This window comes from Oncorhynchus clarkii, chromosome 4 (genome assembly GCF_045791955.1).
Source record: "Oncorhynchus clarkii lewisi isolate Uvic-CL-2024 chromosome 4, UVic_Ocla_1.0, whole genome shotgun sequence".
In the NCBI taxonomy this organism is placed as follows: domain Eukaryota; kingdom Metazoa; phylum Chordata; class Actinopteri; order Salmoniformes; family Salmonidae; genus Oncorhynchus; species Oncorhynchus clarkii.
The window spans coordinates 15,758,059-15,781,600 of record NC_092150.1 but is presented as its reverse complement, the minus strand read 5'-3'; the positions used below and the strand labels follow the sequence as shown (position 1 = coordinate 15,781,600).

Sequence of the window (23,542 nt, the reverse complement as noted above, 5' to 3'; positions counted from 1 at the left end):
AGGAAGACCCAGAGTTATTAGAGTTACCAGCCCCCAAATAAATGGTTCATGGAGTTCAAGTAACAGACACATCTCAACATCAACTGTTCAGAGGAGACTGCGTGAATCAGGCCTTCATGGTCGAATTGCTGCAAAGAAAACCACTAGTAAAGGACATCATTAAGAAGAAGAGGACCAATAAACACGAGCGATGGACATTCGATCCGTGGAAATCTGTCCTTTGGTCTGATGAGTCCAAATTTGAGATTTTTGGTTCCAACCGCAGTGTCTTTGTGAGATGCAGAGTAGGTAAACGGATGATCTCTTCATGTGTAGTTCCCACCGTGAAGCATGGAGGAGGAGATGTGATGATGTAGGGGTGCTTTACTGGTGACACCGTCTGTGATTTATTTAGAATTCAAGGCACACTTAACCAGCAAGGCTACCGCAGCATTCTGCAGCCATCCCATCTGGTTTGAACTTAGTGGGACTATCATTTGTTTTTCAACAGGACAATGACCCAATACACCTCCGGGCTGTGTTTGGGCTATTTGACCAAGAAGGAGAGTAATGCTGCATCAGATGACCTGGCCTCCACAATCACCTGTCCTCAACCCAATTAAGATGGTTTGTGATGAGTTGGACCGCCGTGTGAAGGTAAAGCATCCAACAAGTGCTCAGCATAGGTTGGAACTCCTTCAAGACTGTTGGAAAAGCATTCCAAGTGAAGCTGGTTGAGAGAATGCCAAGAGTGTTCAAAGCTGCCATCAAGGCAAACGGTGGCTACTTTTTGATTTGTTATACACCTTTTTGGTTATTACATGATTCCATATGTGTTATTTCATAGTTTTGATGTCTTCACTATTATACATTGGGGAAAATAGTACAAATTAAAAAATGTAAAATAAAAACTTTTGACTGGTACTCTATATATTTTAGTCAGATAAACACTCCAAACAGCCTACCCGACCACTCGGAGGCGTCCGACATTCCAATAATAAAACTTAGGAATGCAAGCATGCAATTTCAGAATGTGGGGGGGAACATGCTTCCCCCGTCCCCAGTGAAGGTTGCGCCAACATCCCGGAGTCGCCTCTTCACTGTTGATGTTGAGACTGGTGTTTTGTGGGTACTATTTAATGAAGCTGCCAGTTGAGGACTTGTGATGCGTCTGTTTCTCAAACTAGACACTCTAATGTACTTGTCCTCTTACTCAGTTGTGCACCGGGGCCTCCCACTCCTCTTTCTATTCGGGTTAGAACCGGTTTGCGCTGTTCTGTGAAGGGAGCAGTACACAGATCTTCAGTTTCTTGGCAATTTCTTGCATGGAATAGCCTTAATATCTCATAACAAGAATAGGCTGACAAGTTTCAGAAGAAAGTTATTTGTTTCTGGCCATTTTGAGCCTGTAATCGAACCCACAAATGCTGATGCTCCAGATGCTCAACTAGTCTAAAGTAGGTCAGTTTTATTGCTTCTGTAATCATGACAACCGTTTTCAGCTGTGCTAACATAATTGCAAAAGGGTTTTCTAATGATCAATTAGCCTTTTCAAATTATAAACCTGGATTAGCTAACACAACGTTCCATTGGAACACAGGAGTGATGGTTGCTGATAATGCGAAGATCTCCCCCATGGCACAAACCCGAGGGGGCGCCAACCCAGACAGGAGGATCACGTCAGTGACTCAACCCACTCAAATGACGCCCCCCTCCTAGGGACGTCATGGAAGAGTACTAGTAAGCCAGTGACTCAGCCCCCGTAATAAGGTCAGAGGCAGAGAATCCCAGTGGAGAGAGGGGAACCAACCAGGCAGAGACAGCAAGGGTGGTTCGTCGCTCCAGTGCCTTTCCGTTCTCCTTCACACCCCTGGGCCAGACTACACTCAATCATAGGACCTACTGAAGACATGAGTCTTCAATAAAGACTAAAAGTTCAAGACAGTGTCTGCGTCTCTCACTTGGATAGGCAGACCATTCTATAAAAATGGAGCTCTATAGGAGAAAGCCCTGCCTCCAGCTGTTTGCTTATAAATTCTAGGGACAATAATGAGGCCTGCATCTTGCGACCGTAGCATATGTGCAGGTATGTACAGCAGGACCAAATCGGAGAGAGAGGTAGGAGCAAGCCCATGTAATGCTTTGTAGGTTTAGCAGTTAAACCTTGAACTCAGCCCTAGCCTTAACATGTCAGGATAGAGAGGCTAGCACTGGAGTAATATGATAGATTTTCTTGATTCTTGTCAAGATTCTAGCAGCCGTGTTTGGCGCTAACTGAAGTTTATTTAGTACTTTATCCGGGTAGCCGGAAAGTAGAGCATTGCAGTAGTCTAATCTAGAAATGACAAAAGAATGGATTAGCTTGTCTGCATAATTTTTGGACCAAAAGTTTAAGATTTTTGCAATCTTACGAAGATGGAAAAAATCTGTCCTTGAAATATTCTTGATATGTTGTCAAAAGAGAGATCAGGATCCAGAGTATTGCCGAGGTCCTTCACTGTTTTATTTGAGATTAAGATTAATTGTCAGATCCAACAGAAGATCTCATTGTTTCTTGGCACCTACATTAGAACTGAATCTCTGTTTTGTCCATCCACTTCCTTATGTCTGAGACACAGGCTTCCAGAAAGGGCAAATGTTTCAGGCTTCACCATGTTTCATCCAAATGTACAGCTGTGTATCGTCCGCATAGCAGTGAAAATTAACATCATGTTTCCAAATGACATAACCAAGAGGTAAAATATATAGTGAAAACAATAGTGGTCCTAAAACTCAACCTTGAGGAACACCGAAACTTACAATTGATTTGTCGAAAAACAAACCATCCACAGAGACAAACTGATATCTTTCCGACAGATAAGATCTAAATCAGGCCAGAACTTGTCCGTGTAGACCAATTAGGGTTTCCAATCTCTCCAAAAGAATGTGGTGATCGATGGTGTCAAAAGCTGCACTAAGGTCTAGGAGGACAGTTGTAGAGCCTTGGTGTGACACCATTAAAAGGTAATTTACCACCTTCACGAGTGCAGTCTCAGTGCTATGATGGGGTCTAAAACCAGTCTAAAGCTTTTCATATACCTTGTTTTTCTTCAGGAAGACAGTGAGTTGTTGCGCAACAGCTTTTTCCCCAAAAAAATTTAGAGGAAAAGGAGATTTGATATATGCCAATAGTTTTTTAACATTTTCTGGGTCAAGGTTTGGCTTTTTCAAGAGAGGCTTTATTACTGCCACTTTTAGTGAGTTTGGTACACATCTGGTGGATAGGGAGCCGTTTATTATGTTCAACATAGGAGGGCAAAGCACAGGAAGCAGCTCTTTCAGTAATTTAGTTGGAATTGGGTCCAGTATGCAGCTTGAAGGTTTAGAGGCCATTACTATTTTTATGAATGTGTCAAGAGATATAGAATTAAACAACTTGAGTGTTTTCATTGATCCCAGGTCCTGGCAGTGTTGTGCAGACTCAGGACAACTGAGTTTTGGAGAAATACACAGATTCAAGGAGGAGTCCGTAATTTGCTTTCTAATGATCATTATGTTTTCATCAAAGAAGTTAATGAATTCATCACTGCTGAAGTGAAAGCCATCCTCTCTTGGGAAGGCTGCTTTTTAGTTAGCTTTGCGACAGTATCAAAAAAATGTTGGATTGTTCCAGGTTGGACTCCCCTTTGCCTCCATAATTCTTTGAGGCATGGATTCTACAAGGTGTGGCATTCAAACGTTGCTAGGAAAACATTCCACACACCATTACACTCCGCCACTAGCCTGTACCATTGACACCAGGCAGGATGGGGCCATGGCAGTGGCTGTGGCAGTAGCACTAGGAAAACATTCCACACACCATTACACTCCGCCACTAGCCTGTACCATTGACACCAGGCAGGATGGGGCCATGGCAGTGGCTGTGGCAGTAGCACTAGGAAAACATTCCACACACCATTACACTCCGCCACTAGCCTGTACCATTGACACCAGGCAGGATGGGGCCATGGCAGTGGCTGTGGCAGTAGCACTAGGAAAACATTCCACACACCATTACACTCCGCCACTAGCCTGTACCATTGACACCAGGCAGGATGGGGCCATGGCAGTGGCTGTGGCAGTAGCACTAGGAAAACATTCCACACACCATTACACTCCGCCACTAGCCTGTACCATTGACACCAGGCAGGATGGGGCCATGGCAGTGGCTGTGGCAGTAGCACAACATGGTAGCAGCACAAACCTGGTACAAACATTGTTGGGCACAGACAACAGCACAAAGGGAGAAAAGGTAGAGACAACAATACATCACTTGAAGCAGCCACAAGTGTCAGTAAGAGTGTCCATGATTGAGTCTTTAAATGTAGAGATGGAGATTAAGCTGTCCAGTTTGAGTGTTTTTTTCAGCTCGATCCAGTACACTATACTCTTTGAGAGAGGTAGTTAGCAAACCAGGCCAAAGACCCCTCAGAGACACCAATACTCCTTAGCCGACCCACAAGAATAGAATGGTCTACCATATCAAAATCTTTAGCGAAGTCAATTAAAATAGTAGCACAACATTGCTTATAATCAAGGTCAATGGTGACATAATTTAGGACCTTTAAGGTTGCAGTGAACATAACCTGAATGGATATCAGATTGCATACCAGAGAGAATGCTATAGACATCAAGAAAGCCAGTCAGTTTATTATTGACCAGTTTTTCCAACACTTTTGATGAACAGGGCAAGATGGAAATTGGCCTATAATATTTAGGATCAGCTTGATCTCCCCCTTTAAATAAAGGAGGTGCAGTGGCTGCCTTCCAAGCACTGGGAACCTCCCCAGAGAGGAGAGACAGGTTATAAAGGTCAGAGATAGACTTGGTGATGATAGAGGCAGCCACCTTAAAGAAGAAAGGATTTTAACCATCTGACCCAGATGGCTTTTGGGGGTCAAGATTAAGGAGTTCCTTTAGCACCTCCACTCAGTGACTTTCTGCAGGGAGAAACTGTGTAGCAGGACAGGGGAAAAGAGGGTGAAGCATAGGGGCTAGTCACATTAGAATGGCTGGGAGATGAGGAAATGTGGGACGGGCAAGGAGGCACAGCTGAGTCAAATAGGAATCCTGATTTAATGAGCCGGCTCTGAGCAGCTCTTCATTCAGTAGCTATGATTGTGTTAAATAAACATGAGTGGGGAGGGGGCCTGAGACTGGCCTCTGCCTGGGGCCTCCAAATCACTAAGTCCGCCCCTGCCCATACACCCCTCCAACCATTTCCTTTCCCCCTACAAAGGGCTGCTGCCTGCTGCCTTCAGAATGGAGTGATTAGTTTGCTGTGGAGTACTTCAGAGGAGAAGACCTTATCTCTCACCACAGTCACACTCAGAGCCCCGCAAAGAGTGCCACAACACACACACACACACTCACTCGCTCACTCACTCACTCACTCACTCACTCACTCACTCACTCACTCACTCACTCACACACACATATGCATTTTCTCTCTCTAGCACTCTAGTTATGGGAGGATGTTTTTGGGATTTGGGACCACATTCTTTTAAACCCCCAGACTTTGTGACTCTACAGACTGTGTTGTGCCGTTATCTCTGGATGGATGCAACTCTGTCCTCTGTCTCTCGTTTGTTCCTGTGCCCATCACTCATATCTGTGGTATTTTACGATGTGTGTCCCCTCTCCGAATTCCTTAAGAATGTTGTTGATTGTTCAAGAATCCGGTGGCATTGCTCAGCTTTAATCCGGCATCTCTCAAGAAACACTCCTAACGGCATCCTGCGGCTTACCGACCCCTTTCATGTGAAAGATACTGCCGAAGGCGAAGGGTCACACGGTTTAAAACGCATAAAGTAAAAGCAGATATTTTATCGTTCTTAAGATAGAAAAAAAACATCCACATTCAATTGATTTCTTTCTCTTTGATCTGTCAGCAAAGCTAGTGTCATAGAGAAGCAACAGACAGAGATACCCGGCTGGAAATAACATGAACATGGGTTTGCACTGAATGAGCATTACTCACAGTCACGCTACAGTTCTAGCACACAGTACCTACAGTACAGAGGCAACATAGTACGATAATATAATAACAGTCCAGAAATATGAACCCACCACATGAATGGTAAACTGTAAAAGGAAAGGGCACATTCTATACATGGACCAAAATAATCAGACAGGTTTTAGAATAGACACCAAGGGCCTATTTGCAGATTTAGCTAGCAGGTTCCCACCTCCTCTACTGCCCTGTAGTCGTCCCCTAGCCATGACCCCCATGAACCCTGTAAGTGGTCAGCAGTAGAACCGCACATAAACACCCGCCCAAGTATTTCCCTTTCATCCCAACCATCACATTTGGCTCACAACAACATATTTTTGTTTTTAAACCAATTCTGTGTACATCTTGTAATGCTTTTCAGCTTAAACAGGGAAACCAAGCGAACACCAACACACCGTGCAAAACCCTTGTGTGATGGAAGACGTGTGTCTGTGCCTGTATAGCTAATATTCAGTGTGTGCTGTTATGGTGTTTAGTTTAGTGGCGGTGGTTGTTGACACAGATGAGGCGAGTTGAGCGAGTGTGTGTGTGTGTTTTCTGTGTGTGTGTGTGTTTGTGTGTGTGTGTGTGACTCAGATTACACAAGCTGTGTTTTGTTCTCCCCAGACTCACAGAGGGACACTAATTCACAGTTTTTATTAATATGGTGAAATTCACAGAGGAACACTGTTTATTACAAGTGCATCAGAGTTCAACAGCCATGAGTTGTATGATAAACCTGTTTAGTTCCACAGGGTGGATCGTGTGGTTTGTGTGTGTGTGTGTGTGTGTGTGTGTGTGTGTGTGTGTGTGTGTGTGTGTGTGTGTGTGTTTGTGCGTGTGGTAGGTAGGGAGAGAGGGGGACTCTCCTAGCCCTCAGGGCCACATGTGTTTTGCCATTGCATGGTAGGAATGTAGTAGGTCTACAAGCCAATTAGAATGGCTGGAAGCATGCAAGTACAAATGTTCTGTTTTCAGAGCAGAAAACAAGTCGGGTTGCATTGATAAGGAATACAACTGAGATGGGGAAACATCTGCAGGCTTAACCCCATGTGGGCTGGAACAAATGACATCAAATTGATTTGTCATACACTGAGGTGTTTATTTGACTTTTAAAAAGTTAAGGCAACAATTTACACACAATATTATTGAGTAGATGTAACTTCCAGGGTAAGACATATAATTATCTTTCTCCAAACATGTATATAACATTGTGTAAAGAATCAAAGTCTGCAAATGTTGAATTACCCACAAACCTCTAAAAACAGAGCCAGGTGGCAAGTTGTTCCAAGAACTTATTAAAATATTATACAAATTTAGTAAATTAAATAAAACATTCCTCTCTGATTATCCTCATAAAATATACATTTTTAAGCAACATATTGATTTGTATTTATTCCTAACTTTTTTGGTAAAATGTAATTAACAAATCATTTAAACGACTTGCATTTTATTAAGTACAGTTGGGCAAAAAAGTATTTAGTCAGCCATCAATTGTGCATGTTCTTCCACTTAAAAAGATGAGAGAGGCCTGTAATTTTCATCATAGGTACACTTCAACTATGACAGACAAAATGAGGAAGAAAATCCAGAAAATGACATTGTAGGATTTTTAATGAATTTAAATGAAGGTTTTCACACACTGTTGCTGGTATTTTGATCCATTCCTCCATGCAGATCTCCTCTAGAGCAGTGATGTTTTGGGGCTGTTGCTGGGCAACACGGACTTTCAACTCCCTCCAAAGATTTTCTATGGGGTTGAGATCTGGAGACTGGCTAGGCCACTCCAAGACCTTGAAATGCTTCTTACGAAGCCACTCCTTCGTTGCCCGGGCGGTGTGTTTGGGATCATTGTCATGCTGAAAGACCCAGCCACGTTTCATCTTCAATGCCCTTGCTGATGGAAGGAGGTTTTCACTCAAAATCTCACGATACATGACCCCATTCATTCTTTCCTTTACACGGATCAGTCGTCCTGGTCCCTTTGCAGAAAAACAGCCCCAAAGCTTGATGTTTCCACCCCCATGCTTCACAGTAGGTATGGTGTTCTTTGGATGCAACTCAGCATTCTTTGTCCTCCAAACACGACGAGTTGAGTTTTTACCAAAAAGTTATATTTTGGTTTCATCTGACCATATGACATTCTCACAATCTTCTTCTGGATCATCCAAATGCTCTCTAGCAAACTTCAGACGGGTCTGGACATGTACTGGCTTAAGCAGGGGGACACGTCTGGCACTGCAGGATTTGAGTCCCTGGCGGCAAAGTGTGTTACTGATGGTAGGCTTTGTTACTTTGGTCCCAGCTCTCTGCAGATCATTCACTAGGTCCACCCGTGTGGATCTGGGATTTTTGCTCAAATTGTGATAATTTTGACCCCACGGGGTGAGATCTTGGGTGAGGCCCCAGATCGAGGGAGATTATCAGTGGTCTTGTATGTCTTCCATTTCCTAATAATTGCTCCCACAGTTGATTTCTTCAAACCAAGCTGCTTACTTATTGCAGATTCAGTCTTCCCAGCCTGGTGCAGGTCTACAATGTTGTTTCTGGTGTCCTTTGACAGCTCTTTGGTCTTGGCCATAGTGGAGTTTGGAGTGTGACTGTTTGAGGTTGTGGACAGGTGTCTTTTATACTGATAACAAGTTCAAACAGGTGCCATTAATACAGGTAACGAGTGGAGGACAGAGGGGCCTCTTAAAGAAGAAGTTACAGGTCTGTGAGAGCCAGAAATCTTGCTTGTTTGTAGGTGACCAAATACTTACTTTCCACCATAATTTGCAAATAAATTCATTAAAAATCCTACAATGTGATTTTCTGGATTTTGTTTTCTCATTTTGTCTGTCATTGTTGAAGTGTACCTATGATGAAAATTACAGGCCTCTCTCATCGTTTTAAGTGGGAGAACTTGCACAATTGGTGGCTGACTAAATACATTTTTGCCCCACTGTATATATTTATGATTTTTTTTCCAATTTGATTTCTCCCCACAATCTACAGTGTATGCACAGGATACAGCGTCTTGAAAGTACAATAAAATGCTTACTTACCAGCTCTCCTCTCTGCAGTGGAACCAATTGAACTGTGTTTGTCTGTCTGTCTTTCAGGTTGTCTCATGCCCAAAAATCTGCAATCAAAGTACTCCGGAGAATGAAGTACTTTGTGGCCAGACAGAAATTTCAGGTAAAATACAGGGTGGAGGAGGGGAGTGGAGGAGAAGGGTAGGAGGAGGAGAGTGGAGGGATGGAAGAGGGGACTGTGGGAGGAGGGGAGGAGGAGAGTGGGGGGATGGAAGAGGGGACTGTGGGAGGAGGGGAGGAGGAGAGTGGGGGGTGGAAGAGGGGACTGGGTGAGGAGGGGAGGAGGCAGAGAGTGGGGGGTGGAAGAGGAGACTGTGGGAGGAGGGGAGGAGGCGGAGAGTGGGGGGGTGGAAGAGGGAACTGGGGGAGGAGGGGAGGAGGGGAGGAGGAGAGTGGGGGAGAAGGGGTGGAGGAAGGGAGTGGAAGTAGGGAGAATAAAGAGAATAGGCTCTGGAGAGTGTTGTGGTTACTCAGGAAGGGGAGTGGTAGCCCAAGGGCATGTTGTGCAGCTGCAGAAATGGTGTGTGTGTGTGTGTGTTTGTGTGCGCGTGCGTGCGTGCATGCATGCGCATGTGTTTTATGTAGGCGTGCGTGCATGCGCATGTACGCAGTACGTGCGTTAACAATGTACGTGTGTATGTTTGAGACTGCAACTTGCACCTGCACATCTGTGTCTGTCCTGTCGTCAGTTCAGCCTCAGTATCATGGGAACCCTGTTCATCTCAGGCTCTGTGGCTAGAGTCTCTCACTGCACAGCTGCAGAAGACTAAGCACCTACCACAGAATGACCTCGCATGGCCTTTAGTCATCAACAACTCTATTTATGATCTGACTGTGGTTGTAGTCTCCAACAAACCCAGGCCATTGCTTCAGTCTTCACGTTCAACCATCTTCTCATTACTTAATTATTTGTAGGTGATTAGCTTCTCTGTAAAAACTAAACTAGGGCCGTCACAGGGCCATCACAGGGACGATGCAGCCTTAGTCAGAAGATAGCATCATCCTCACGCAAAACAACAAGTGAAAGCCCCACTGAACGAGCACTCTTCCCTTGGCTTCCTCATCGTCAATGTACACTGCAATAACAAAGCACTGTGTTGGCCTAGGGGTTTCCCTAGGGATTTCCATGGGTGACAATGTGCTGTGTGTGTTGCGCATGTTACTACAATACAATATTCATACTCCACAGCAAGCGAGGAAACCGTACGACGTGAGGGACGTGATGGAGCAGTACAACCAGGGACACCTCACCATGATGGTCCGCATTAAGGAGCTACAGAGGAGGTGGGCCACTGACTCACTCTCTTCTTTTTATTTACTCTCTCTCTCTCTCTCTCTCTCTCTCTCTCTCTCTCTCTCTCTCTCTCTCTCTCTCTCTCTCTCTCTCTCTCTCTCTCTCTCTCTCTCTCTCTCTCTGAAAGTCGGGAAGCAAGTTCAGGGAGTGAATACATTTAATTAATAAATGAACAAAACAAGAAACACGAACAGCGCACCGACATGAAACAGCAACATCGTTACAGAATGACGACTCAACAAAGGGAAGCATCAGGGAGTGGTTTTTTTTGTGTGTTGGGTGTGATGTCGGGTCCAGGTGTTGGAGCCGGAGCAACCTGGCAAGCCTCAGCTGTGAACAGGTTCCCGGGCCTTGACCGAGGCAACCGGGAGGTCTTAGCCGGCTCATCAGGCTCTCACGCCTCAGCCGGTTCAGTTCGTCAGGTTTCTGCGCCTCAGCGGAGGCGACCGGTCCGCTCTGGATCCCCGAGATCATCTCTTTGGTTGACATCCTGTGGCTGGAGACGAATGCGCTAGGGAGGGGGTACTGTCACATATGCTCTCTCTCCGACGCTCTAGGTCGTCATGCTCCCACGCTTCAGCCGGATCCCCCTGATTCCTGGGATCATCATATTGGTCGGCGTCCTGCGGCAAGAGCCGCGCATTGGGGAAGAGGGACTGTCACATGTGCTCACCCTCCCCCCTCTAGGTCACCAGTCTGCTTGTTAGGGTGCACTCCTGTCACTAGAGTTACGCGCACACCTGGACTCCATCACCTCCTTGATTACCTGCCCTTTATATGTCACTCCCTTTGGTTTCTTCCCCAGTTATCATTGTCCTTTGGTTTCTTCCCCAGTTATCATTGTCCTTAGGTTTCTTCCCCAGTTATCATTGTCCTTAGGTTTCTTCCCCAGTTATCATTGTCCTTTGGTTTCTTCCCCAGTTATCATTGTCCTTAGGTTTCTTCCCCAGTTATCATTGTCCTTAGGTTTCTTCCCCAGTTATCATTGTCCTTAGGTTTCTTCCCCAGTTATCATTGTCCTTAGGTTTCTTCCCCAGTTATCATTGTCCTTAGGTTTCTTCCCCAGTTATCATTGTCCTTAGGTTTCTTCCCCAGTTATCATTGTCCTTAGGTTTCTTCCCCAGTTATCATTGTCCTTAGGTTTCTTCCCCAGTTATCATTGTCCTTAGGTTTCTTCCCCAGTTATCATTGTCCTTAGGTTTCTTCCCCAGTTATCATTGTCCTTAGGTTTCTTCCCCAGTTATCATTGTCCTTTGGTTTCTTCCCCAGTTGTCATTGTACTTTGGTTTCTTCCCCAGTTATCATTGTCCTTAGGTTTCTTCCCCAGTTATCATTGTCCTTAGGTTTCTTCCCCAGTTATCATTGTCCTTAGGTTTCTTCCCCAGTTATCATTGTCCTTTGGTTTCTTCCCCAGTTATCATTGTCCTTAGGTTTCTTCCCCAGTTATCATTGTCCTTAGGTTTCTTCCCCAGTTATCATTGTACTTTGGTTTCTTCCCCAGTTATCATTGTCCTTTGGTTTCTTCCCCAGTTATCATTGTCCTTAGGTTTCTTCCCCAGTTATCATTGTCCTTTGGTTTCTTCCCCAGTTATCATTGTCCTTTGGTTTCTTCCCCAGTTATCATTGTCCTTTGGTTTCTTCCCCAGTTATCATTGTCCTTAGGTTTCTTCCCCAGTTATCATTGTCCTTTGGTTTCTTCCCCAGTTATCATTGTCCTTAGGTTTCTTCCCCAGTTATCATTGTCCTTTGGTTTCTTCCCCAGTTATCATTGTCCTTAGGTTTCTTCCCCAGTTATCATTGTCCTTTGGTTTCTTCCCCAGTTATCATTGTCCTTAGGTTTCTTCCCCAGTTATCATTGTCCTTTGGTTTCTTCCCCAGTTATCATTGTCCTTAGGTTTCTTCCCCAGTTATCATTGTCCTTTGGTTTCTTCCCCAGTTATCATTGTCCTTTGGTTTCTTCCCCAGTTATCATTGTCCTTAGGTTTCTTCCCCAGTTATCATTGTCCTTTGGTTTCTTCCCCAGTTATCATTGTCCTTTGGTTTCTTCCCCAGTTATCATTGTCCTTTGGTTTCTTCCCCAGTTGTCGGTACGCTGTTTGTGTTTCTTGTTTTGTTAATTTATTAATTAAATGTATTCACTCCCTGAAAAAAGAAGAAGTAGAAAAAAGAAGCATTACACTCTCTCAAGTTGTTAGTGTCACATGCACAAGTACAGTGAAATGCTTAACTTGCCAGCTCCACCCAACAGTGCCCTTTTGGGATTCCAACCTCACCTGCACACTGCTTTTACACGTTTTTTTTATCTGTACTGTCTTTCACTTCTTTTATTTGTTGTGAATAAATAAAACCTAAAACCCAACAGTGTAGTAATCAATATCAAAATAGTATAACTAATACAAAATATATAGATATAATAAAGAAAACAGTAAATACAGGGTCAGTACCAATACCAAATGTACAATGTGCTGGATACTGGAGTAGTTTGCGGTAGATATGTACAGTACATGTAGGAGGGGGATTAGGAGAAAGTGACTGGTTGCAGGAGAAATGATAATAACAGTAAACAAAGTGTCAGTGTAGGCGTGGTAAGCAGGAATATATACATACTTCTTGTTATAGAGTGAATACAGTGCCTTCAGAATGTATTCACACCCCTTGACTTTTTCCACATGTTCTTTCTTGTGTTACAGCCTGAATTTGAAATGGATTCAATTGAGATTTTGTGTTACTGACCTACACACAATAACCCATAATGTCAAAACGGAATTAGGTTTTAAGAAATGTTTACAAATAAATAAAAAATGAATAGCTGAACATTTTGTCAATAATTATTCAACCCATTTGTTATGGCATGCCTACATAAATTCAGGAGTAGAGATTTGCTTAACAAGTCACATAAGCTGCATGAACTCACTCTGTGTGCAATAATAGCGTTTAAAATGATTTTTGAATGACTACCTCCTCTATGTACCCCACATATACAATTATCTGTAGGGTTCCTCAGTCGAGCAGTGAATTTCAAACAAAAATTCAACCACAAAGACCAGGGAGATTTTCCAATGCCTCACATATAAAGGCACCTATTGGTAGATGGGTAAAAAAAAAGACATTGAATATCCCTTTGAGCATGGTGAAGTTATTAGTTACACTTTGGATGGTGTATCAACACACTCAGTCACTACAAATATACAGGCATCCTTCCTAACTCAGTTGCCGGAGAGGAAGGAAACCACTCAGGGATTTCACCATTAGGCCAATGGCGACTTTAAAACAGTTGAAGAGTTGAATGGCTGTGATAGGAGAAAACTGAGAGATATACCCAAATGTGATTCTAACGTGTATGTAAATAATCATACAGTTGAAGTCGTAAGTTTACATACACCTTAGCCAAATACATTTAAACTCAGTTTTTCACAATTCCTGACATTTAATCAGAGTAAAAACTCACTGTCTTAGGTCAGTTAGTATCACCACTTTATTTTAAGAATGTGAAATGTCAGAATAATAGTAGAGAGAATTATTTCTTTCAGCTTTTATTTCTTTCATCAAATTCCCAGTGGGTCAGAAGTTTACATACACTCAATTAGTATTTGGTAGCATTGCCTTTATATTGTTTAACTTGGGTCAACCGTTTCGGGTAGCCTTCTACAAGCTTCCCACAATAAGTTTGGTGAATTTTGGCCCATTCCTCTTGAAAGAGTTGGTGTAACTGAGTCAGGTTTGTAGGCCTCCTTGCTTGCACAGGCTTTTTCAGTTCTGCCCACAAATTGTCTATAGGATTGAGGTCAGGGCTTTGTGATGGCCACTCCAATACCTTGACTTTGTTGTCCTTAAGCCATTTTGCCACAACTTTGGAAGTATGCTTGGGTATTATCCATTTGGAAGACTCATTTGTGACCAAGCTTTAACTTCCTGACTGATGTCTTGAGATGTTGCTTCAATATATCCACATAATTTTCCTTTCTCATGAAGCCATCTATTTTGTAAAGTGCACCAGTCCGTCCTGCAGCAAAGCACCCCCACAACATGATGCTGCCACCCCCATGCATGGTTGGGGTGGTGTTCTTTTGCTTGCAAGCCCCCCCCCACCTTTTTCCTCCAAACATAACAATGGTCATTATGCCCAAACAGTTCTGTTTTTGTTTCATCAGACCAGAGGACAAGTCTCCAAAAAGTACGATCTTTGTCCCCATGTGCAGTTGCAAATCGTAGTCTGGCTTTTTTATGGCTGTTTTTGAGCAGTGGCTTCTTCCTTGCTGAGTGGCCTTTCAGGTTATGTCAATATATGACTTGTTTTGCTGTGGATATAGATACTACCTGTTTCCTCCAGCATCTTCATAAGGTCCTTTGCTGCTGTTCTGGGATTGATTTGCACTTTTCGCTCCAAAGTATGTTTAACTCTAGGAGACAGAACGTGCCTCCTTCCTGAGCGGTATGACGGCTGCGTGGTCCCATGGTGTTTATGCTATTGTTTGTACAGATGAACATGGTACCTTCAGGCGTTTGGAAATTGCTCTCAATAATTAACCAGACTTGTGGAGGTTTACTTTTTTTTCTGAGGTCTTGGCTGATTTCTTTTGATTTTCCCATGATGTCAAGCAAAGAGGCAGTGAGATTTAAGGTAGGCCTTGAAATATATCCACAGGTACACCTCTAATTGACTCAAATTATGTCAATTATCCTATCAGAAGCTTCTAAAGCCATGACATAATTTTCTGGAATTTTCCAAGCTGTTTAAAGCCACAGTCAACTTTGTGTATGTAAACTTCTGACCCACTGGAATTGTGATACAGTGAATTATAAGTGAAATAATCTGTCTGTAAACAATTGTTGGAAAAATGACTTGTGCCTTGCACAAAGTAGATGTCCTAACCGACTTGCCAAAACTTTAGTTTGTTAACAAGACATTTGTGGAGTGGTTGAAAAACAAGATTTAATGACTCCAACCTTAGTGTATGTAAACTTCCTCTCTCTTTCGATCTTTCCTTCTTCCTCTCTTTCTTTCCATCTTCCCCTCTCTCTCTCTGTCAGTCTCTCTCTTTCTTTCACTCTCTTGCTTGATCTATATTTCTTTCCTTCCACTTTTCTGTCACAGACATAAAACACTAACCAATGCTGCAAAGCTTTGTCCAAAGTTTTCCCTAACGTGTCTGTCTTGTGCTCCTTCTTGTCCCCAGACTGGACCATACGTTGGGGAAACCAGGAATGTTTCTGGCAGGTAAAACCCACTTGAGGATACTCGTGAACTCTTGTCACTCCTCACTGTGCCCCCTAATGTTATATACATCTCACAAACAGAGACAACCAGGCACCATGATAAGGCTGAATAGACTAGACTAAATATTCTGCCAAGAGATCCCTGGTGTGTTTAGTGTGTACACGTAGTGTGTATAGAGTGTATACATAGTTTGTGAGTGTGTATGTTTGGATTTGTGTGTTTGGGTACACACACACACACTAGTATTTGTATGCACAACGCTTCCAACCCATCTCCCCCTCTCCTCCTCCTCTTCTCTCCTCCTCTGCGTACCCCCTCATCTCCTCCTCTCCTTTTTTCTCCCCCTCTTCCTCCTTCTCTGCTTCTTCTCCTCCTCCTCCCCCTGCTCTGTGTACCACCATCTTCCTCCTCTTCTCCATCTCTCTCTTCCACCTCCTCTTCCTCCTCCTCCTCCCTTCCCCTCCAACTCCACCTGGATGTTAACATGTCTTGGCTGACCCAGGAAGCTAACGGGGAGATAACATGGTTAAACACTTTCTTGATTGGCCCTGGTATTGGATTAGGAATCCAGCTGAGAAGCTTAGTGCACTTCCACGTGTTCTCCACACACACACACACACACACACACACACACACACACACACACACACACACACACACACACACACACACACACACACACACACACGCGCGCGCGCGCACACACACATACTACACGACAAACTCCACGACAAACTCCACGTCCATAACAACCAAACCAGCCATACAGTATAAAACTAGCGCAGTCAGCCTGCCAAACACACAACACACAGCCCACTTCCCCCAAGTCCAAAGCCTTAGACTGAGTCTGCTCTGGCCCTAGGATGGAGCCCCATTACACTGATCTACTGCTGTTATGTTTATAGGAACTCACTGCATGACTAAGACCTATTTGCGTTAGGGGCCCCTTAGTAAGGAAGTGGGGGGAGGGGTTGTGTGTGTGTGTGTGTGTGTGTGTGTGTGTGTGTGTGTGTGTGTGTGTGTGTGTGTGTGTGTGTGTGTGTGTGTGTGTGTGTGTGTGTGTGTGAGAGAGAGAGAGAGAGACAGGGTTGGTGTGTGTGTACTCTGGGTTTCTTTACATGGGATGTAATGATGAACCTGCAGTCCCCGCGTTTATATCCGCGGGGCGGACGGGTTTAGGGTCATTAAATATTGTGTGGCTGAAGGGTGGGTAGATGGGTTTAGGGTCATTAAATATTGTGTGGCTGAAAGGTGGGTAGATGGGTTTAGGGTCATTAAATATTGTGTGGCTGAAGGGTGGGTAGATGGGTTTAGGGTCATTAAATATTGTGTGGCTGAAAGGTGGGTAGATGGGTTTAGGGTCATTAAATATTGTGTGGCTGAAGGGTGGGTAGATGGGTTTAGGGTCATTAAATATTGTGTGGCTGAAGGGTGGGTAGATGGGTTTAGGGTCATTAAATATTGTGTGGCTGAAGGGTGGGTAGATGGGTTTAGGGTCATTAAATATTGTGTGACTGAAGGGTGGGTAGATGGGTTTAGGGTCATTAAATATTGTGTGGCTGAAGGGTGGGTAGATGGGTTTAGGGTCATTAAATATTGTGTGGCTGAAAGGTGGGTAGATGGGTTTAGGGTCATTAAATATTGTGTGGCTGAAGGGTGGGTGGATGGGTTTAGGGTCATTAAATATTGTGTGGCTGAAAGGTGGGTAGATGGGTTTAGGGTCATTAAATATTGTGTGGCTGAAAGGTGGGTAGATGGGTTTAGGGTCATTAAATATTGTGTGGCTGAAGGGTGGGTAGATGGGTTTAGGGTCATTAAATATTGTGTGACTGAAGGGTGGGTAGATGGGTTTAGGGTCATTAAATATTGTGTGGCTGAAGGTTGGGTGGACCGGTTTGGGGCCATTAAATATTGTGTGGCTGAAGTGTGGGTGGATGGCGGGGGTGGGTGGATGGCGGGCGGATTGAGCTAGTGACCAAGTAATCAAATCCAATGAAATCAAATGTATTTATATAGCGCTTCGTACATCAGCTGATATCTCAAAGTGCTGTACAGAAACCCAGCCTAAAACCCCAAACAGCAAGCAATGCAGGTGTTGAAGCACGTTGGCTAGGAAAAACTCTCTAGAAAGGCTAAAACCTAGGAAGAAACCTAGAGAGGAACCAGGCTATGAGGCGTGGCCAGTCCTATTCTGGCTGTGCCGGGTGGAGATTATATCAGAACATGGCCAAGATGTTCAAATGTTCATAAATGACCAGCATGGTAAAATAATAGGTCTGGGACAGGTAAACAGGTCAGGATTCCATAGCCGCAGACAGAACAGTTGAAACTGGAGCAACAGCACGGCCAGGTGGACTGGGGACAGCAAGGAGTCATCATGCCAGGTAGTCCTGAGGCATGGTCCTAGGGCTCAGGTCCTCCGAGAGAGAGAGAGAAAGAGAGAAAGAGAGAATTAGAGAGAGCGTACTTAAATTCACACAGGACACCGGATAAGACAGGAGAAGTACTCCAGATATAACAAACTGACCCTAGCCTCCCGACACATAAAATACTGCAGCATGAATACTGTAGGCTGAGAGAGGAGGGGTCAGGAGACACTGTGGCCCCATCCGATGATACCCCCGGACAGGGCCAAACAGGAAGGATATAACACCACCCACAGCCCCCACACCACTAGAGGGATATCTTCAACCACTAACCATCCTGAGACAAGGCCGAGTATAGCCCACAAAGATCTCTGCCACGGCACAACCCAAGGGGGGGGGGGGGGGGGATCATATCAGTGACTCAACCCACAAAGTAATGCTTTTGGAAACTGGCAAAAATATGTTCATGTCAATTCACGGAGGCAAAAAGGGAATTCTAGAAGTTTAATTCAATAAGAGAAAAGCTGTGAAAGGAGAGTTGAAAATAAAGAGAAGGGATGGTCAGAAAAAAGTAATGTTTGGGAAAGATTTGGTTAAATGGTAAAAGTGGATGATAAGAGTGCGGGCTATGTTATGTATGGTGATTGTGAGGCGCTATACAAATTTGACAGTCACAAGACGGGACTTCAAATAGGCCTATGGCATGTCAAGTGAACTGTAGCCTGTTTAGATGGGTTAAATGGAAACTGAAATCTGGACAATGACTGTAACCTCTCACATAGCCTTTATATTATCTCCTGCATAATTAAGCATTTCTTTCAGTAAAATGATACACCAAATGTAGGCAAAATTTGGACTTGGGAACAGGAGTGGAGAAATGTGATTGATTTATTTCTGCATCTTGAAAGAATGCAATGCTCAGTTAGATATCATCTGTAGAAGTGCTGTCTTCATCATACAGGCATCATAAAAGCTGATAGTATTTCAACCACATAAAATGAACCTGAACTGAAATCCTCTCAGAAACATTTTGCTTGTTTTTTTCACAGCTTTCCTTTTCCTTATAACCTGTCAAACTGATGTCATTTGGACATTTTACACAGAAAATCATTCCTGTTTTTTTGTTGTTGTTACGTTATTGTATTTTCTCCCCAGTCCCTAAATGTATTTGCTCCGTGAGAGATGACAGAGAAAAATGTACAGATGTAACTAGATTGAAGCATTCATTTTATCGATCTATTACATTATCCTGTTGAGCAAGGGTTTATTTAGTCTTCTAAAGCAACATAATGACAGAAGAGAAGCTACATGTATCTAATTAAAGACAAGTTGACTAACAAATAGCCTACCAAAATGTCAAAAATTATAAGCAGAAACATATCTAAATCAGGCCCCAAAAAAATCCTGCACCCCTTGTCCAAAAATTGTCCTGCCATCTTTGACTGTAGTCCATAGCGCATTTTCTATATTTGCGGGTTAGGGTTGGGTGCGGGCCTCAGACTAATAGGGTGTAATTTAAGATGATTCAATTAAGCAAATGAATGAGTACCATGGGCGGTTGGGTACAATAGGTTATTGGTCTTGTCTCATGGCAGTTAGATGTAAATTGTCTTGTAGTAGAGAAACAATGGTTGAACAGACCCACTTTAGTCTCCACTCCTGCTATCTACCTTCCCTGAGGCCTTGTGACATCTGATACCAGCAATGACCTCAGAGAATTAAGTTACAGCAAGTCTCGCTATTGACCCTATAGGAATAGATCAGGATCTTTTGCATGCCTTGTGTTGCCCCCACCAATGATGATTGAGATTGTACCACCCACCACAATAGTGAGGCCAGTGTTTGAAAGAAGGGAAATGTGTGTGTTGTTTTTCAGAGAAAGGTGTAGATAAAGAATACTACACTGTGGGAGCCAGACTGGTCCGCCTGGAGGACAAGGTAAAAACAGGTTTATTCTTCCCTGTTCTTTGTATGTGTGTGTGTGTGTGTGTGTGTGTGTGTGTGTGTGTGTGTGTGTGTGTGTGTGTGTGTGTGTGTGTGTGTGTGTGTGTGTGTGTGTGCGTGCGTGCGTGTGTGTGTGTGTGGATTTGCGATCTTTGTATGTGCGTGTGTGTGTGTGCGTTCATGTGTGTGTCATTAGGTAACTTTGTGCGTGAGTGCTTGTGTGTGTGCGTGCATAATGAATTCCCACATAAATAAATACTATAGTATTTTCTAAGTGTTTTTGCAGACTAAACTGTAGAATTCAATGTAGTGGTTTTGCGGACTTAAGTCCCTTTACTGTGGTATAGTGTAGTATTTGCAGTTAACTATAGTAAACTCAGAAAAAAAAGAAACGTCCCTTTTTCAAATCCAAATAACTTCACAGATCTTCATTGTAAAGGGTTTAAACACTGTTTCCCATGCTTGTTCAATGAACCATAAACAATTAATGAACATGCACCTGTGGAACGGTCATTAAGACACACAGCTTACAGATGGTAGGCAATTAAGGTCACAGTTATGAAAATTTAGGACACTAAAGAGGCCTTTCTACTGACTCTGAAAAACACCAAACGTGCCTTAGGCATGCTGCAAAGAGGCATAAGGACTGGAGATGTGGTCAGGGCAATAAATTGCAATGTCCGTACTATGAGATGCCTAAGACAGCGCTACAGGGAAACAGGATGGACAGCTGATCATCCTCGCAGTGGCAGACCAAGTGTAACAACACCTGCACAGGATCGGCACATCCAAACATCACACCTGCAGAACAAGTACAGGATGGCAACAACAACTGCCAGAGTTACACCAGGAACTTACAATCCCTCCATCAGTGCTCAGACTGTCCGCAATAGGCTGAGAGAGGCTGGACTCGGGGCTTGTAGGCCTGTTGTAAGGCAGGTCCTAACCAGACATCACCGGCAACAACATCGCCTATGGGCACCTATGGGCACCTATGGGCGGAATCGATTTGGAAGTGGTGGGTCTGGGGCGGTGTGTCACAGCATCATCGGACTGAGCTTGTTGTCATTGCAGGCAATCTCAATGCTGTGCGTTACAGGGAAGACATTCTCCTCACTCATTTGGTACACTTCCTGCAGGCTTATCCTGACATGACCCTCCAGCATGACAATGCCACCAGCCATACTGCTTGTTCTGTGCGTGATTCCCTGCAAGACAGGAATGTCAGTGTTCTGCCATGGCCAGCGAAGAGCCCGGATCTCAATCTCATTGAGCACGTCTGGGACCTGTTAGATCGGAGGGTGAGGGCTAGGGCCATTCCCCCCAGAAATGTCTGGGAACTTGCAGGTGCCTTGGTGGAATAGTGGGGTAACATCTCACATTAAGAACTGGCAAATCTGGTTCAGTCCATGAGGAGGAGATGCACTGCAGTACTTAATGCAGCTGGTGGCCACACCAGATACTGACTGTTACTTTTGATTTTGACCCCCCCTTTGTTCAGGGACCCATTATTCCATTTCTGTTAGTCACATGTGTCACGCCCTGACCTTAGAGAGCCTTTTTATGTCTCTATTTGGTTTGGTCAGGGTGTGATTTGGGTGGGCATTCTATGTTCTGATTTCTATGTTTCTATGTTCTATTTTGTGTTTATATGTTTTGGTTCTCAATCAGGGACAGCTGTCTATTGTTTTCTCTGATTGGGAATCATACTTAGGTAGCCCATTTTCCCTCCTTTCAGTGTGGGAAGTTGTCTTTGTTAGGGACACTATAGCCTTTGTAAGAGTCACTGTCGTTTTTATTATTTCTTGTTTTGTTGGCGACATTTTAACAAATAAAAGAAACCACGCTGCACCTTGGTCTCATTCCGACAACGGCCGTGACAACATGTCTGTGGAACTTGTTCACTTTATGTCTCAGTTGTTGAATCTTGTTATGTTCATACAAATATTTACACATGTTAAGTTTGCTGAAAATAAACACAGTTGACAGTGAGAGTGCGTTTCTTTTTTTGACGTGTTTATAAATACTGTAGTCAAAGAAAACTATAGTATATACTATAGAAATTAATGTTGTGTTTTGCAGATTGTAGTATACTGTAGTATTTACTGTAGGTTTTATGTGGACTGTAGTATACTGTGGTGTATTTGTGGACAGTAGTATACTGTAGTATTTACTGTAGGGTTTTTGTGGACTGTAGTATACTGTGGTGTATTTGTGGACAGTAGTATACTATAGTATTTACTGTAGAGTTTTTGCAGACATTGATGTAGTGTTTACTATATTGTTTTATTATCTTTGACATAGAAGTGGAGGATTTCTCCTTTAGGAAACATACTGGAGAAATACTTAAATAGCACATTTTCCAAAACCTGTTGGTAGGTCTGGGGTCTGAGCAGATAGTTCAGCACTTCTGCATTTTATCTATAATCTGTAGGGAACAATATATTCTATACTTGGCTTTTAGGCTTCTCACTTATGGGTAGACAAATTGTGATATGGGAAGGGGAATGGGCAGGGCATATGCACATTAAATACTTTAGTATTTACTATAGTTAAAAAGGTGCAGTGTTTTTGCAGACTGTAGTGGTTTTGCAGACATTACTGTAGTATTAACTACAGTGTTTCTTTTTTGGGGGGGGGGGGGGTGTATACCGCTGTAGTATTTACTGTAGTATTCTACAGTATGCTACAACATTCTATAGTAAGTACCAGTGGTGGAAAAAGTACCCGATTGTCATACTTGAGCAAAGGTAAAAGTCACCCAGTAAAATACTACTTGAGTAAAAGTCTAAAATTATTTGGTTTTAAATACACTTATGTCTCAAAAGTAAAAGTATAAATCATTTAAAATGTTGTATATTAAGCAAACCAGATAGCCAGAGGCTCACTCTAACACTTAGACATAATTTACAAACTAAGAATTTGTGTTTAGTGAGTTCGTCAGATCAGAAGCATGTAGGGATTATTAGGGATGTTCTCTTGATAAGTGCGTAAATTGGAAAATGTTCCTGTCCTGCTAAGCATTTAAAATGTAACGAGTACTTTTGGGGTTAAGGGAAAATTTATGGAGGAATTCTTTAAAAAAATTAATATTTGACCTTTATTTAACTAGCCAAGTCAGTTAAGAACAAATTCTTATTTTCAATGACGGCCTAGGAACAGTGGGTTAACTGCCTTGTTCAGGGGCAGAACGACAGATTTGTTACTAGTCCAACGCTCTAACCACTAGGCTACCCTGCCGCCCCAGGAAAAGGTACATTATTTTCTTTAAGAATGTAGTGAAGTAAAATGAAAACTTTAAAAAATATAAATAGTAAAGTACATATACCCCAAAAAATGCAGTTCGTACTGCAGTATTCTATTGTAAACTGTAGTATTTTTTCATGTGGGTTTTCTTCAACAGAGTATGTTATGGCTGGTTACGGTCCATCGAGACGTTAAACACTCCTGATGGTATCCTAATCTCTTAGTTGTAATCTGCTGCTTGCCAGTGTGTACGTGACACGCAAGGTGTTTCATATTTGTCTGTTGATTAACGTATCGTCAGTGTTTCCATGCCAACGACCCTATACCCTCTGTCCTCTACAACAACAAGTTGACTTGTGACGACAGTGGGTTGTGACTTGTGTTTATGATTCCAAAGGAGAACATGGA

At 43.3% G+C, this 23,542-nt stretch overlaps 1 protein-coding gene across 1 annotated transcript in view; it reads left to right on the top strand.

Annotated features, from left to right (window-relative positions):
• Positions 1–23,542, top strand: part of LOC139407504 (potassium voltage-gated channel subfamily KQT member 1-like) — a 340,305-nt gene that overhangs the window by 231,529 nt on the left and 85,234 nt on the right. Inside the window, exons 15-18 of the mRNA XM_071151296.1 lie at positions 9,094–9,169; positions 10,256–10,350; positions 15,538–15,578; positions 19,821–19,882. Coding sequence (XP_071007397.1) covers positions 9,094–9,169; positions 10,256–10,350; positions 15,538–15,578; positions 19,821–19,882 — 274 coding nt within the window. The remainder of the gene's footprint in view (positions 1–9,093; positions 9,170–10,255; positions 10,351–15,537; positions 15,579–19,820; positions 19,883–23,542) is intronic.